Source organism: Antennarius striatus, chromosome 23, assembly GCF_040054535.1.
Source record: "Antennarius striatus isolate MH-2024 chromosome 23, ASM4005453v1, whole genome shotgun sequence".
NCBI lineage: Eukaryota > Metazoa > Chordata > Actinopteri > Lophiiformes > Antennariidae > Antennarius > Antennarius striatus.
This window is the reverse complement of record NC_090798.1, coordinates 11,460,438-11,474,976: the sequence shown is the minus strand read 5'-3', so window position 1 is coordinate 11,474,976 and position 14,539 is coordinate 11,460,438. Positions and strand designations below refer to the sequence as shown.

Below are 14,539 nucleotides of genomic sequence, written 5' to 3'. Positions count from 1 at the left end.
TCCTTTTAAAAAAAAAAAAAAAAAAGTTTTATACTCTATCATAGTGTTGCGCCCTAAAATATTTTCACATTTCGTTTGCGATTCCTTTCCTCATATGAGTCCTGGTCTAAGAAAATGTTTATTTCTCAATAAGGACATTGTCGGAGAAATTATTAGAATTTTGCACAAATCCTGAGTGACAGACAGCATAAAGGGCGAAATCCATTTACAAATACGCATTAAACAACGCCGCCCTGTTCTCATTAAACCACAGTAATGTGTTTCTTTTCTTTTTCTTTTTCTTTTTTTCTTCTTTTTTTTTTTTTAGCTTTTCGCTTTTCAATTTTGAAAAACACATTGGACTTAATTGTATTTATCCCGTGTCCATCACAGGAATGTAGAGCCGCCCTTTTTCTGCGTCGACGGCATCAACAACAACAAAAAAAATAAATACAAATAAATGTTTTTTGCATGTGTTCACAGCACATTTTTCCTTCCCTTTTTTCACGTGGAATAAGTTACCTGAGTGTAAAAAGGAGTTTTGGGAAAAGAAGGGGTGGATGGTGGGTTGGAGTGAGGGGGCTTCTCTGATACGTGGCGTCCATGCAGATGAGACTTATCTTGGTCGACCATGTGTGCGCGAAGCCCCTAAACTGCCAGTCCTAAAGCATTGACTAGCTGTCAGCGCTGTCTCTGTGCCTGGATTCCAAAAGGGCTGCTGTGCCTTTCATTTAATACAAGCAAAGGGAAGGAGGAAGGAGGGAGAGGGGGAGATGAGGGAGGAAAATTGTTTTGCTATTTTTTTGTTGATGTGTTTTTCTCCATGTGTGGTGATAGACTTCTACAGACCAGGGCTTTATCTGTGTGTCAGTCGCAGATATGGAAGAGGGGACACAAAAAACTGTGGATCTAAATGTGCTGTTTGGGGGCTCCAAATGGGCCTGTTTTTGTGTTATTATTTCTTTTTCCATTTAACACTCAGAGAAAACACAGACTTAGCGCCGTGTTCCCAGATGTCGGGAAGAGCTCGCATGATGTCGACAAAAGAATCGGGGAAAATGAAGACTTAGAAAAGTTGCCAAGTTTGTGGCATTTACTGTCTCATCATTTCAAACTTGTCTCTTTTAAGGTATCCCTGGAAGCGACTACATAAACGCAAACTACATCGACGGATACAGGAAGCAGAACGCTTACATCGCCACCCAAGGATCTCTGCCGGAGACGTTCGGTGAATTCTGGAGGATGATTTGGGAGCAGAGGAGCGCCATTATTGTCATGATGACCAAACTGGAGGAGAGGTCCAGGGTAGGAGACGGAAAAGACACACTCAACGGCATTGGAGTCAAATTCTTAGCAGTTCCATCACAACCTTAGAGTCTTAGAGTCTCTCTAAGACTCTAAGGTTGTGAGAGTCTTAGAGTCTCTCTAAGACTCTCACAACCTTAAAAATGGTTTTGCGCAACCGTTTTTAAATTGTGTAATATGATGCCTACCTTTCAAATTTCCCAAGATCATTCCTTCACCAATTCTACCTTTAAAAGCTTTTTTTTACTATAGTCCCGGTCACGGCGGGATGTAGCGTCACTCCTGTCCTTAACTTTGCCTCAAGCTCTTAGTTACAATCTGATAAAACACTCAGAGTAGTGAAGAGAAAGCTCACCACTTGTTTACGGGTGACATGGTCAAAAAAGGCACTTTCTTCCCTCCCTCTTGCACATCTTGCAGCGTTTGACTGAGCACATGAAAGTGCTAGCTCCGACTCCATAAGCCCCTGACCTTCACACTTGTATGCCTTCTCTAAGAGACTGGCGTAGCGTTTAGCAGCGGTGCTGACTCAATTCAGGAGGCAGTTTTCTTTCTCAATCCATCCAATCTGCAACGCAAATCAGCTCCTGTGGCGGCTTTTTGTGATAGTTCACTGAAACATGTTTTTTGAAAAAGACTTTTCTAGGATCTGGAGCATTGGTGTCCCAAGAGGCGTCCAAGACCCAAACCCATAATTAGCGTTTTTGTTGCACATTCTACTAAAAACTCAGTTCTTTTTGATGATATGAAGGGGGAAAAAAATCAATTGCAGCCAAGTTATTTCCTTTCCAACACCGGCATCGCATCAGATCAGTCGTAACAGTATATTATTGGTTGTTAATTGGAAAACAAAGCTGTCTGCTCTGGATAGCAATAAATCCGAGCAGCTAATGTAGCCGGAAACTATAATTAGCTTTGTAAGGATCGAGCATGTCAGAACAATTAATGGATCTGTTGGTTCTGTGCCAGTATCTCAGGTCACGTAATTGATTACAGAACCAAACCCAGACAAATTAGGGTAAACTGAACATTTTATTCTAATATTTGATTGTACATTTGAGCTACGCATCAACTGGATGAAGATCTTTTTAGGGCATGACGTTTTCATATATTCTTTAATGTCATACCTCCCTCTATTGCAGGTGAAATGCGACCAGTATTGGCCCACAAGAGGGACGGAGACATACGGCCTCATCCAAGTGACGCTACTAGACACAGTAGAGCTGGCGACATACTGCGTCAGGACATTTGCACTTTTTAAAGTAAGGAGCGTCTCCGATTTTTAGTTCCTCCAGCCGCAACAGCTGTCAAGCGTTTTGAGTCGAGGTCGCTAACCTCTCTCCGCCTCCGTCTCTTTAGAACGGCTCCAGCGAGAAAAGAGAGGTGAGGCAGTTCCAGTTTACGGCCTGGCCGGACCACGGGGTGCCGGAGCACCCCACTCCGTTCCTGGCCTTCCTGAGACGGGTGAAAGCTTGCAATCCGCCAGACGCGGGGCCCATGGTGGTACACTGCAGGTAGGAAACAACAGGACCTCGCAAATACATCCAGATTTTCGCTGTAATGAATATATGAATACATTTTCCAAAGTGCAATATATTTATGGTCTCTCAGAGTTTTGTTTGGTTTTTTTTTTAAAACAGACGAAATAGCGAGGTGAATATTCGATGGAGACAAAACTGGACACTGAAAGACCAGACTAAATTCGCTTTCGTCATAGCATACAAATAAAAACTGGACGTACAAATACATGTAGATCTGTGGCATTTGTTGCCTCACCACTAGTGCGCCAAGCCACAAACTGTCTTGGCTAATCCCTTGGGTTATTCCGAGTGAAACAACTCATTTTCAAGCCAGCTTCTCTTCCCAAAGAGAGCGGGCCAAAGATATAAGAGACTTCTGGCCGACTTCTCTCAAAACTCTTGTCAGAGGCTCCGAACAGAGAAAGGAACCGACTGAAGGGAGGAAAAAAAAGGTTGTAAAAAATGACAAAAACAGCGATAGTTAGTGTAATGGAGAGAAACTTGTGTCAGAAAGTGACAAAAAAAAAAAAAAAAAGAGACGGGGGGGGGGGGATTACTGAAGAATCAGAATTACCACATGCTGAAGTTAATTAGAGCTAGTTGCTGAATCACTTCAAATTGAAAATCCTGGCTTTTTACAATGAAGCAGAATGCAGGAATTAATGTCACTCTGCAGATGGGGGTGGGCTGGTGGTGGTGGTAGTGGGGGGGGGGGGGTTTAATTCCTCTGGCTCCCTATCAGATGCAGCCATTACCGAGCTCCAAATCCTCTAAGAGGCATTCACTCACTTCCATGTTGGACCACCGTTTTAAAGCCGAGCCATCTTTTTAAATTTACATACTTTAGATATCCTGTAGATTTACTGAAGCCGTTTTAACACGCATACAAAAAGACCTAGATAAAAAGCCAAGAAAGAAAAAAAAAACCACACTTTTTGGTGCCTATAATTAACACGCTTTGTACAGTCTCTAGAGCGCTTCATTAATTAGTTGGTACATCAAAAATTTTTAGCTTACCATGTATACACCGTAGAGACCATAAAGACATAAAAACAGACAATCAATGGTGGTGGCGGTGTGTAAGGTTCAAAGTAAAGCGCTAAATTAAAATAAACAGCACACTGCTTCTTCTCTGAAAATTACTAATTAGAAACATGCATCACAAATGTTATTATCTCCAGACCACCATGAGCCATCGCTTTAACCACCCAGAAAATGTGTTGCTGTTACTCAACAGACGCACGACAAGCGATTTTTTTCCAGAATCGTACCTCCGTCAACAAAATAACTCGCAAAACAAATGAATCATCTTGGTACAGGATCCCCCCCCCCAAAGTTTTTTGAGTTGCAAGTGAAATTCACAAGCAGTTTCCAAAAAGTATTTTGATGCAAAAAAAAATACTTGAATCCAAAATTTTTGGCAAGGAATTTAGACCAAACAAAAAAGATTTTAAAAATGTAAAAAAAAATTGGTGACCATGAAAACTGCTTGATTCTGTACATAGAATTTGATTTATCTGTTAACTTTTTTTTCCGTGTGACATCATTTGACACACAAGCCAGACATTCCTTCAAACAGTGCGAGAAAGCCTGTGGTTAACTCAGACCAAAGGAATTTGGGTTATTTAACAGTAAAAATCTAAATGAATGCATGTGTCTCCACAAAGTGAGAGTACCGCGGCGTCTTCACAAACTTGCCTCTAATGGAAGTTTCCTCCTTTCCTTGTTCCTGCTGTTTTTCTCTAACCTCGAGGTCCTGGATTGTTTTGCTCTTCTGGATAAAGGGTTACTCTGGTATTGCGGGGTGACGGAAGAGGTCAGCAGGACTTCTCTAAAACTCATGGAGAACTGGCCTCTCCCATTGACCCGAAAGGGAAACTTTTGATGGATCAAATCACAGTTTGAAAGAGCTCAACTTGAAAGAAGGAACATTTACCCTGACACCCTGCTTTTCTGTTCTTTTCTTGCCTCTATAATAACCTATGCAGTTTACCTAACTCCTGCTTTGTGTTGGTTCTGACTTCTTTTGGTATCTATTTGTGATTCAAGCCCAAATGAGCAGCAGAAGACTGTCTCATGCTACAGTAGCGCTTTCAAGACCTCCTAACTATCACCATTAGGATCTGTTTTACTCCAATTTGAAGGGGAACTGCACCTCGGCAAATAAGCACCAGCGCTTTTCCTTTGGTTGGAAGTACGTCCTTAACATCGGCTTCTCCGCCACCACCGTCAAAGACCTCATACATCAAAAACCCTGACCTTAACGGTGTGTTTAGTTCCACGGGGGCATATAATACATCCCATGTGGAAGAAATAAATCTGGCCTCCTCATTTCCATCATGCCAATGCAGAGTTGCCAAGCTCCTCTCAGACTAGTTCTGCAGTGAAGGGAAAGGGGGGGACTCGAGGGTACTGTTGCAACAAAAAAAACCCCAGAGCTCATTATGATGGTGTAGTTTCATGCAGGAGGGGAGAGGGAATGGCGTTCTGTTGTCAGAATGTGATGAGTGACAGGAATCAGCACACAACCGTCTCTGAATCTTTGTGAGGTAACGTGGGTAAACTCAGAAAAACGGAATCCCATGCATAGTTTGTTAGAAATAAATTACCGTCTTGAGTTTACTTCACCATTTTGAAAAGTTTCTCATGCAGACAGAGGATGAATTATTGACTCTATTAACAGCAATGCAATGCTCCTATTGACTTTGAGTTCATGTGCATGTGTTCGATTGGCAGTGTTGGGGAAACGGTGACATGTTTGCTGACTGCGAGAGATCTGGTAACAATACATATGTAATTGCTTTCAGTGCTGTTCACGCTTTATCTTCCCGGGGACTCATTGCAGCTGCGTTTCACAACTACACTTTGTCTCTCATTCCCTATTCCCCTAAACTTCTGGAAAGCATATTAGTCCGATTCTTACTTTTGTCCGCAGCAGCTGGTCTCAACTAGCTGAAAAGGCACTGTCAGGTCATTAGTGTAGTCAGTCCGCCAGCTCTCCCTCAACTGTCAAATGTTCCAAAGGCTTTATGCGTCACCTCACTCCGCCACACACAAAACGTCACTTGTCAGTACAGGAATATTGCTTATGTTCCCGACGTTTCCTGGTCTTACATTTAAAGAAAACTTCGGTTTAATTTAAGTTGCCAACGGACAACTTTGTGATAACTGGCATCATCTTTCCCCACAAGTCTACCTTCCATCCTCAAATCTCCCACCCACACCCCTCCAATTTCTCATCTTCCCCCTGTCTCCGTCTCTCTAGCTCAATGCTGTCACTCTGTCACTTACTCTCTAGCAGGTCATCACTCTCCCACATTCAGGCCTGCACTGTAAAATGTTTTCAGATTGGAAACAGCTGTGGCGACGGGAGAAATCTCCTCTTAAGTTTCGGCGTCCTCTACCAAAAGGGTTGCTCTTAGAGCTGGAAGTGATTCATTCTTCAAAATGTCCAAGGCCCGGTTGTCCTTTTGACTCAAAAGCACATTTTGAAAATGGCAGTAGTAAAAAAAAAAAAAAAGACAAGAAAAAAGTTTCGGCTCGTTCAGACAAAGTCAGCCATTTTTAAAGTGATCATCTGATAATTTGTTAAAGACAAAGACTCCCATGCGGGTCTTTATTCCAATTTCAGCACAGTTTCAGTGCAGCATGGCACATTAAGCAGACTTGGACCCCCAGGACTAACTTCTCTGCCTCTTGAGTTTTTCCTTCTCAACCCCCCCCCCCCTGTTCCTCAGAGCAAATGAAAAACAAATGCTCCCATCAGAACAAAGGAGGCACACGAGCATGGCTCGCACCTCGTAGGCATGTCAGCTTAATGGATTGATAACCTATTTGCTCTGTAGTGCCAAGTGCGAGAACTCCTTTTGTCAGTACTGTGTAAGAGGTGGGTGAAAAGTTGATGCATAAGATTTAGCAGCAACCCATCAACCTACAGTAAATAAATCGTCATCAGGAACCATATTCTGGGCTGAGATCTGTGTTGTTGAACATGGAATATTCACGGGGGAACATTTAAGACTGTTAGCATTCGAAAATAGGGGTCCACATCTGTATGTAGGGTGTCTGAAACTGGGTAGCAACAGTAGATGGTGTCGAAAAGTTTACCATCTTTCCTCACTTGCGCATTTTCACACCAACGTACCAATGATAGACCTATATTTCAATGCCTCGGCTGAAGCTCCTATGCCATTCAGGTGTTAATTGAGGTCTTCGCTTCTCAGAAGTCTCCCGGTACACGAACAAAACCATCAAAATCACACTTATAAAACATTCCCGTACCCACATTTGCGAGATAATGCGTTGAAGCCGGTGGCACAGCGGCAAAGGTTAAGCATTGCTATTGCGTAAGCGATTAGTCCTGATGGGTTGAAGAGGACAGGTGGGGTTCAGAGGGGAGAGGCTGGATTGCAGAGCCCATCGAAGGTTGAGACAGCCAAGCCCTCGTCTCCGTGCAGTGCCACTTCACATTTAATTACACTCCAAGTCAAATGGATCCATCCTACAGTGGCACAAAGAACTTAGGTAGAAAGGTAGTTCGTCAAGTCTTGTTCCGAGACACCTCTCCTTCCACCAAACTGAGATCAAATACAATCACAGTTGAGGAAACAATCCAATAACATCAAACATCCTTTTTCTTTATTGTAGTGCTGGGGTTGGACGCACAGGTTGCTTCATCGTGATTGATGCCATGCTGGAACGTATCAAACACGAGAAGACGGTGGATATCTACGGTCACGTCACGCTAATGCGCGCCCAACGCAACTACATGGTGCAGACGGAGGACCAGTACATCTTCATCCACGACGCTCTCCAGGAGGCCGTCAACTGCGGCACCACCGAAGTGCCCGCTAGAAACCTGTACGCCTACATCCAGAAACTGACGCAGATAGAGGGTGGAGAGAACGTCACCGGCATGGAACTGGAGTTCAAGGTACAAAATGTTAATCCGAGTTGACCGGTTACTTGGCTTTGGTTGTCTAGGATGCTGCCGGTGTAGTACAGTCCACCTGACGTGAAGTTTTACACCAACAACTTGCAATATGCACGAAGAATTAACAGCCGTCCCATTGGCAGACTGTTTTATGAGTCAGATGCAGACCCCGGTGTCATTGATTTGGTATTTTCTGTACAGTTATTTTCCAACTCCCATTAGGCTCACTAGACAGCATGGGGCCTGTGGTTTCCTCTCCATTTCAATTAGTTGACTCGCTTGTGTAACCCAACATGGGGTAAAAATCTCTCCCTTTCTCGGTTCCCACCCCTTCCCAAAAAGTTCCTTTTTCTCTAGCAACAGGGCTCTGGGTATATACGAGAACGCCAAACACAGGTTTTCCCCACCACAGGGTAGTTACCAATGGGCCCGGGCCAATATTCATTTACAATGAGAGGGTCGACCGCTATTCAGCCCCTAGCAGTCTGCGGCGTTGCTATGAGCATGGTGTTGCCTTCCTTTGTCACGCACCTACTTTTATGCTTCGTGATGGATGCTGATTCCACGTAGAGATGATCAACAGGTTAGATTGCTCTTCTGTCCACTTCCAGCTCGTTTCAGCATCCATTTCTCTGACTTTTCATTATAACGTGTTTTTTTTTTCCCTGCAAAAGGCAAGCTGTGATCATAATCACTTTGATGTCATTTCCATACACTGAGGTTAGGTGTAATAGTATATAACCACATGACAAATGAGGCATAATAGTGTAGATTTCACCAACCACTGTGTACAGCTTATTATTTTGCATTCTTTCCTAGTTGCATTTCAGCAGGACGGAGTCCAAAAAACATACAGTTGTTCGCAAAACTCTGAACATTTATAGATTACCTTCAGTCTCACACGATTACATGAAAAGCCACTTTGCTCATATATACCTCTTTGTCTGTCCCAACGCAGCGTTTGGCAAACACGAAAGCCCATACGTCACGATTCATCAGTGCCAATCTTCCCTGCAACAAGTTCAAGAACCGCCTGGTCAACATCATGCCATACGAGTCCACGCGGGTGTCTCTCCAGCCCATTCGAGGAGTCGAAGGCTCCGACTACATCAATGCCAGCTTCATTGATGGTTACAGGTAAGTGCATTAGCAGTCACATGCCCAGGAAATGAATTTGCAAATGGATTTTTAGCATTTTATACAAGCAGTTGCGTGAACATGAGCTAGAAGACTAGCCGTTGTCATCTTCAGCACCATCAAACCATTCACAGGAAAGCATCTGGTGTATTCCGAGATAATCACACCTTTCCCAACATGTGATTACATTCCCACAGGCAACAAAAAGCTTATATCGCCACGCAGGGACCGCTGGCAGAGACCACAGAGGACTTCTGGAGGATGCTCTGGGAGCACAACTCAACTATTGTGGTTATGCTTACCAAGCTTAGAGAAATGGGCAGGGTACGTACGTGTTTGTTGTCTTCCCTTTTTTTTTTTTTTTTCGTCTTATTAGCCTCCTTGTTCTGGCAGCCGAACACAAACTCAAACAATACACGACAGCTTTAAATATGAAATATCATAGCACAGATTCAGCTTGTGAGAATAAAAGCTTTCGAGCAGCAGATACGGTATGAATGGAATGACAAAATTCTTGGAATGAACACAATGAATCTACTGTATGAAGACAATGCTGTGGGCTCAATGTGGGATTTCTATTTCGCTCTCTCCCTTTAGGAAAAATGCCACCAGTACTGGCCAGCGGAGAGGTCGGCCAGATACCAGTACTTTGTGGTGGATCCCATGGCAGAATATAACATGCCCCAGTATATCCTGAGAGAGTTCAAAGTGACTGATGCCAGGGTAAGCAGACATCCCATAAGGGACCAGAACATAGCTCCGGCTTCATTGTTATTGTTGACACAAGATCTGGTTTGTGGCCTAACCTCATGGATTCCCAAAGGTTTAGTCATAAAGTAATATCGTCCAGTGTTTATTATGTTCTAACACCTCTGTATTTAATCACCAAGAATGATTTGAATGACTGCTGAATGCATCAGATGATGAATATTTAACACTAAGTCATGCGCTTAAAACTCTGGCATTATATCAAGTGTTTGTTTATACTCATCTATTGCCTTAAGTGTAACACAAGAATAAATATATATATATATATATTTGTTGGAATTATGACACATGTCAATGTGTAAAAAACAAGTGCGGTGCTGGCAGCACTGACTTGCCATAGTTTTTAATTCCATCAAAGGCTTACGCAGATAAACAGCGCAGGCTTCCTGCTTTGTAGTGCATGTTCCACCATGTCGTCAATGGGATTGCTCTCCTTATCGAGGGGATACAATATCGCTTTTTGGAATGCACACCCTCAAACTGTTAGAACATCAAAGGAATTAGCATCTTTAGCATTCGTGTTTGATACATCCAGGTAAAACAGTAGGAATCTCGAATGACAAAACTTTCTCTGATGCTTTAAACTTTAATTTCTCTTAAAGCGTCCCGTCTCGAACCTTTAAACCCAACGACGGAGTTGGATTTTTCATGATTGGGACGATTGAGGTGTGAACTGCCTTTTGGTCAGGTCTTGGCTTCCTCTCTTCTCAGGATGGACAGTCGCGGACAGTGAGGCAGTTTCAGTTCACGGACTGGCCTGAACAAGGAGTGCCAAAGTCGGGAGAGGGTTTCATCGATTTCATCGGTCAAGTACATAAAACGAAAGAGCAGTTCGGCCAAGACGGGCCGATCTCGGTCCACTGTAGGTAAGTGAATCCACCCAAATCAAAAGTCAAGATGTCTAGATTCAGATCAAACTTTAAGGTCTATCTGGCTGAGCTCTTCCCCCTCCTTTTCTCGCACAGCGCGGGTGTTGGTAGAACCGGAGTCTTCATCACCCTCAGCATCGTCTTGGAACGAATGAGATACGAGGGAGTAGTAGACATCTTTCAGACAGTGAAAATGTTACGGACACAGAGACCAGCGATGGTGCAGACAGAGGTGAGGGTTTGTGTTCTACCGAAGATTGAAGGAATGCTCTTGAACCTCTGTTTAAGACTAACGTCAGACTAACACGTATGATGTGAATCATTTGTCCTTTCAGTCAATTTTACCTCGCTACTTGTATCATCTTCAGTTTTTTGAAAATGTACCCTATCGTCTGTCTGTAAAGTCCCTTCACTTTGTGATCAGTGTAATCAATAGATGGCCCACTTTCTAGGCAATTTACTGAAACACAAGTAGAAGTATCTTCTCCTCAGAGGAAGGTTAAGTTGTTGTTTTTTTTCTTCTTTGATTTTAGGATCAATACCAGTTCTGCTACAGAGCTGGTTTGGAGTACCTGGGAAGCTTTGATCACTATGCAACGTAAAAGACCCAGTATTGGAAAAAAAAGCAGAGGGCCCTTTGGAAAGAAAACCCAGTGAGCCTCTCTTCTGAGCCATAAATTCCTGCTTGAGAAAGTACTCCTTAACTCCTTGCTAACAACTCATTAAGTGTTGGATGTGTGACATAACTTGTCAAAAAATGAAAAAGATGATTCCTGGAGGACCAAGTATTTCCCAACCCCAATAAAAAAACCTCGCCTTCATACAGAGCGAGGGAATCCTGACTGTTGAAGCATCGTATGGAATTACCTTCTCTTTGTTGCTTCAAGGATTCATTTTTGGGGGGCCCATAAAAAACTGAATGAAACCGACACAAACAAAAAAGTAAAATGAACAATAATGACATCATCAGAAATGCATCAGTGATTATGAGTCATTACGAGAGGCGACGGAGACACACGGAATTGCGAGGGGGGAAAAAACTTGATGCACATTGTAAAGAAAAAATAAATCACAATCAAAATACACGCTGACAACCCATCAAAAAAGAAGACAACGCTCGGTCCACAACAGGACGGACTTAAAGTAATAAAGAATATCCCTTTTCCTGTCACAATGTTCGTCATCTAAATTTCGGGAGAGGGTAAAGTTCAAAATGATCTATGAAATAAATGAGAATTATTGATTTAGTTTTTTAGTCTTTTATTATGAAGCTGATGTGCTTATTTGAACTGTGTGAATTTCCTTTTTTTACACAAATTTATCGCTTCGAGTGAAGCGATAAAAAACTTATTTACGTAAAATGTTCACTTTTTTTTTTTAAGCTGTAGAACTGTTCTGACGTATGTGATATTTTTGCAGAGAATCTCTTTGCTTTTTTCCTTTCTTTTTTTTTTTTTTTTTTTTTTTTAAATTCGGTTTCTATTTTATTCCCCTGATTTTGTTGCACAGAGTTCACGCTAACGAAATGTAAGTTTCTTCAAGAGTTATTTTTCTTTCTTTCTTTCTTTTTTTTAAAAATTTGTCCATGATCACATATAACTGAATTACTGGGGCTTTGTGGAATCAACAGGGATGAGCAAAGTATGAAGTTGCTGCTACAGAGTATCTTAGTTCTTTCATATGAGAAGGGTGATGAGAGAGAAAACTGATGAATTGGAATAAGATGAATCAATAATTATAGATATAACACAAATTGTCAATATATGTAAAATCTTTAGTAAAGTATATAAATATATATATACATTATATATATAAAACACTGAATATATTGATAAAGTACATAATTTATGATTTAAAAGTATATGATACATGGATTGTTTATGAAAACTTCAAAATTGAGAGTTGTGTGCTATGGGGGAAATGAAATGAGATGTTTCACTGGAATGCACATCGGTAGGACAACATTGTGTTCTGATTCAGTGCATCTTTTCTTGTGCAATAAATAAATACATGTGTTTTTAGATAGGGTTTCAACGTGGATATGTCACTTCGGCTCCCGCCGAAAACGAGGTGTGGGCGTGGGGGGGGTGGGGGGTGGATGTCGGACGCCAGTCAGAGCATCCGCTGGTGCATTTTTCAAGCTATCACACAGTCTGTAATTAGAGGCAAGTGGGGGGGGTGTCACGCAACCGCAATCGCCGTTCCAAACAATAGGGCAAAAAGGTACAAAGACATCACTTTCATGTTGTTCAATTGTGATGTTTTTTTGTTTGTTTTTTTCATTTTTGCATTTAGAGTGCCTTATATTTATGCCTGTTTTATATAATGTTTCATTTAACATAGTGATGTATTATCCTTTTTGAGTAACCAAGGCATTTAGCGTAATGTAACTGTATAGTTTATTTACCATTAGCGTTCATTATTGTCACACAATGAGATTATATATGCAAACGAACATTTCAGAGCTCATGGTTCTTTTCATTTTCAGTGGCCTTATTGTGGCTGAATGAATTAGATTATAAGTTAGATCTCTTGCAGTCCAGTTAGGAGATCCGGGACGACGGCAAAATTATTAACCTATCTATGAAGTGTCAATACAGAAACGTATCCCAGCAGTTGATTCATCAATTTTAAAAAAAAAAAAGAAGAAGAAGAAGCCTGTCAGGATGAAATTGGGTCAAAATAACGAACGCCTGATGCACGGGACGTCACTGGTGGGTTCTTCATTCATGCCTTAGGTTTTGGATTACAGATGCGAGATGTCGGGACGGTCCGCGTATCTCGGTATCCATAGGTCCCGTCGAACATCACGTTGCTTTTCGCAGGCTGGACTCTAGTCGGGTGACGTTTCAGTCTAGACGTCGAGCAGCATCTTTAACTTTCGACCCTCTTTGACGGCTCGGTGGATGTGCATTCCAGGTGCTTTCTTTTCCCTTGATAACTTGAGCAGCTGTTTCCTTTGGTGTCGACTGCATTACCTTTGTTTTGTCATCATTTTTTCAGATATAAAAAGTGCTATTATTTAACCTCATGGTGGCTAATGTCACATCTCTGAACATGTCTGCTCTTATTTTTTCTTTCGATTGATTTTCTCATATGCATGGTGAAACATTGCAGAATGGCCAAAGCTGGCCCCGGTAGGAAGATTTGCACTTTCTCTATCTTTGTACTATGCACTGCCCTATTGATTCTAAACCCAATAATATATTACTTGAACCCATCTATAAGAAAATCTCCTTAAACGTTCACTTTGTGTGTATGTAAATAACACAAAAAAAAGGTATCAACTCTTGAAAAAGACAAAAAAAAATAAAAGTCTGTGGCGAAAAAGAGCATCTATCCTGATGCCATGGTCGCTCCAGCAGATGACCAGAAAAATCTGTCCCCCCCAACCATCTGTTCTTGTGGCTTCGACATTCAAAGCTTGGAGTGTCATTAACAGAAATAAACGTTGTGTTCTCTACTCTATCTATCTCTCGTCTGGATGCATAGACTGAAAAATTAAATAATGAAATTGTACAAAAAAAAACACAAAAAAAAATGGCTTGTTAAAAAGAATCATACAATTACCTCTGATTAGTTGTAAGCGTAAACTGTTTTTTTGTTTGTTTTTTTTCTGAATGAAAGGAGTGCTCTTTATTTTCTTACATAGGTTACCATTGGTGGCGAAAGAAGTCTGTATGAAAATCGGTTCTTTGCTGACACAAGTTCCATTTGTTATAAATGAATTCTATTAAAAAATGTCAGTGTTATGCAGCAACGTTTCACTTGTTTCCCTGCACCTCACTCTGACTGGAAAGGCTGATGGAGCTATTTTACCCCCCCGCTGGTCCGGCTCCAACATATTATCCACACTTCTCTCATGAAAGGGGAAATTGAGCCTCACCGCATTTGAATAGATTTCCATTGCCCTGTTTTTTTTTGGGTTTTTTTCTGTCGTTGATGTTGGCTACGATGAATCACCGTGGTAACAGATGAGGTGCAATGTTTTTTTGGATCTGCCTTGTAGTTACACATTTTTTTTCTTG

General features: G+C 41.7%; 1 protein-coding gene across 4 annotated transcripts in view; it reads left to right on the top strand.

The window, feature by feature from the left end:
- LOC137590866 (receptor-type tyrosine-protein phosphatase delta-like) overlaps window positions 1-14,267 on the top strand; it is a 109,697-nt gene extending 95,430 nt beyond the window's left edge. For all 4 annotated transcript variants that reach the window (XM_068308684.1, XM_068308682.1, XM_068308683.1 and 1 more), the window contains 10 exons: window positions 1,109-1,284; window positions 2,427-2,546; window positions 2,644-2,798; window positions 7,452-7,737; window positions 8,696-8,874; window positions 9,072-9,198; window positions 9,472-9,597; window positions 10,354-10,508; window positions 10,608-10,743; window positions 11,045-14,267. In XM_068308684.1, the coding sequence (XP_068164785.1) occupies window positions 1,109-1,284; window positions 2,427-2,546; window positions 2,644-2,798; window positions 7,452-7,737; window positions 8,696-8,874; window positions 9,072-9,198; window positions 9,472-9,597; window positions 10,354-10,508; window positions 10,608-10,743; window positions 11,045-11,113 (1,529 nt within the window). In that variant the 3' untranslated portion in view covers window positions 11,114-14,267. The remainder of the gene's footprint in view (window positions 1-1,108; window positions 1,285-2,426; window positions 2,547-2,643; window positions 2,799-7,451; window positions 7,738-8,695; window positions 8,875-9,071; window positions 9,199-9,471; window positions 9,598-10,353; window positions 10,509-10,607; window positions 10,744-11,044) is intronic.
- Window positions 14,268-14,539: the final 272 nt, after the last annotated feature.